The sequence below is a fragment of the Gigantopelta aegis genome, chromosome 9 (assembly GCF_016097555.1).
Source record: "Gigantopelta aegis isolate Gae_Host chromosome 9, Gae_host_genome, whole genome shotgun sequence".
Lineage (NCBI taxonomy): Eukaryota > Metazoa > Mollusca > Gastropoda > Neomphalida > Peltospiridae > Gigantopelta > Gigantopelta aegis.
Window position 1 is genome coordinate 45818192 of NC_054707.1, and position 1081 is coordinate 45819272.

Below are 1081 nucleotides of genomic sequence, written 5' to 3' on the forward strand. Positions count from 1 at the left end.
CATATTTATCACCAATCACAGGACTTGTGGTGTTAATTTCTCCATCAAAAGTTCTGTGCACCTCGAACTTTGACCCAGCCGGTTTAGTACTACCGACGCCTCGTTTTCTGAAAGTTGTCAAATAACGTATATTGCAAATGGCATGCATGCTGTACAGCTGGGATAATCAGCAACTTGTTTTATATTATAATAATTAATTAATATTCTATATTTTGGTATTATAAACATGTTCGACATAGTACCTTTAAGATAAATAAGTTTAATCTGGAGGTTGTTATTGGTTTTGTTTCAGGCGAGCCAGGTGAATGGAAAAACTGGTTCAACAAAGAAGAAACTGAAGCATTCAGCAAACTGTATAAAACAGAAATGGCAAACACATGCTTAGAATCTAGATACTGTCAATAAACTATTAACTATCGATTAATGGGGTTTCTTTTCTGTTTCTCTGTCTTGGCGGGGTATACCTCAGTTGTAGAGTGCTCGACTCAGATGCAGCAGATTGAATCGAAATGTCGATCGATAGCCCTTAATGGACTACCGACTCAAACAGTACTCAAACCACGACCAGTACATCAAAGGTCGTGGTAAATGCTGTCCTGTCCATGAGAAAGTGCATACAAAAGGTCCGTTTGTTTGGTTGTAGGAGTGGCGGAGTGGATTTCTCATCTCATGTTCTAGACATAAAGCAGGCCTTATCTTAAAATCTGCTGACGTGTTATTAAACAAATATTTATCTTCCTTTTAAAGACGCATTTCTGTACACGACAGAGTGTAACAGATATTTGTCTCAAGCCATTTAAATTAGAAAAAAAAAAATGGTAAATAAATATTTTATAAAAGTTTACAGTACAACGTTTGGTAACTACATTTTATTTTCCTTATTGAATGTTTATTTTCAAACGTACTCCAACATATTATATTAGAACATTTGTTTTGTTTCTTCTTCTTCTTCTTCTTCTTCTTCTTCTTCTTCTTCTTCTTCTTCTTCTTCTTCTTCTTCTTCTTCTTCTTTTTCTTTTTCTTCTTCTTTTAAAAGGCCAATATTTACATTTACTGTGTAGACAGACTACTAAATACGTGT

The 1081-nt window shown here is 34.6% G+C and overlaps 1 protein-coding gene across 1 annotated transcript in view; it reads left to right on the plus strand.

The window, feature by feature from the left end:
• LOC121382271 (sulfotransferase family cytosolic 1B member 1-like) overlaps window positions 1-418 on the plus strand; it is a 20620-nt gene extending 20202 nt beyond the window's left edge. The window contains exon 7 of the mRNA XM_041511836.1: window positions 293-418. Coding sequence (XP_041367770.1) covers window positions 293-405 — 113 coding nt within the window. The 3' untranslated portion in view covers window positions 406-418. The remainder of the gene's footprint in view (window positions 1-292) is intronic.
• Window positions 419-1081: the final 663 nt, after the last annotated feature.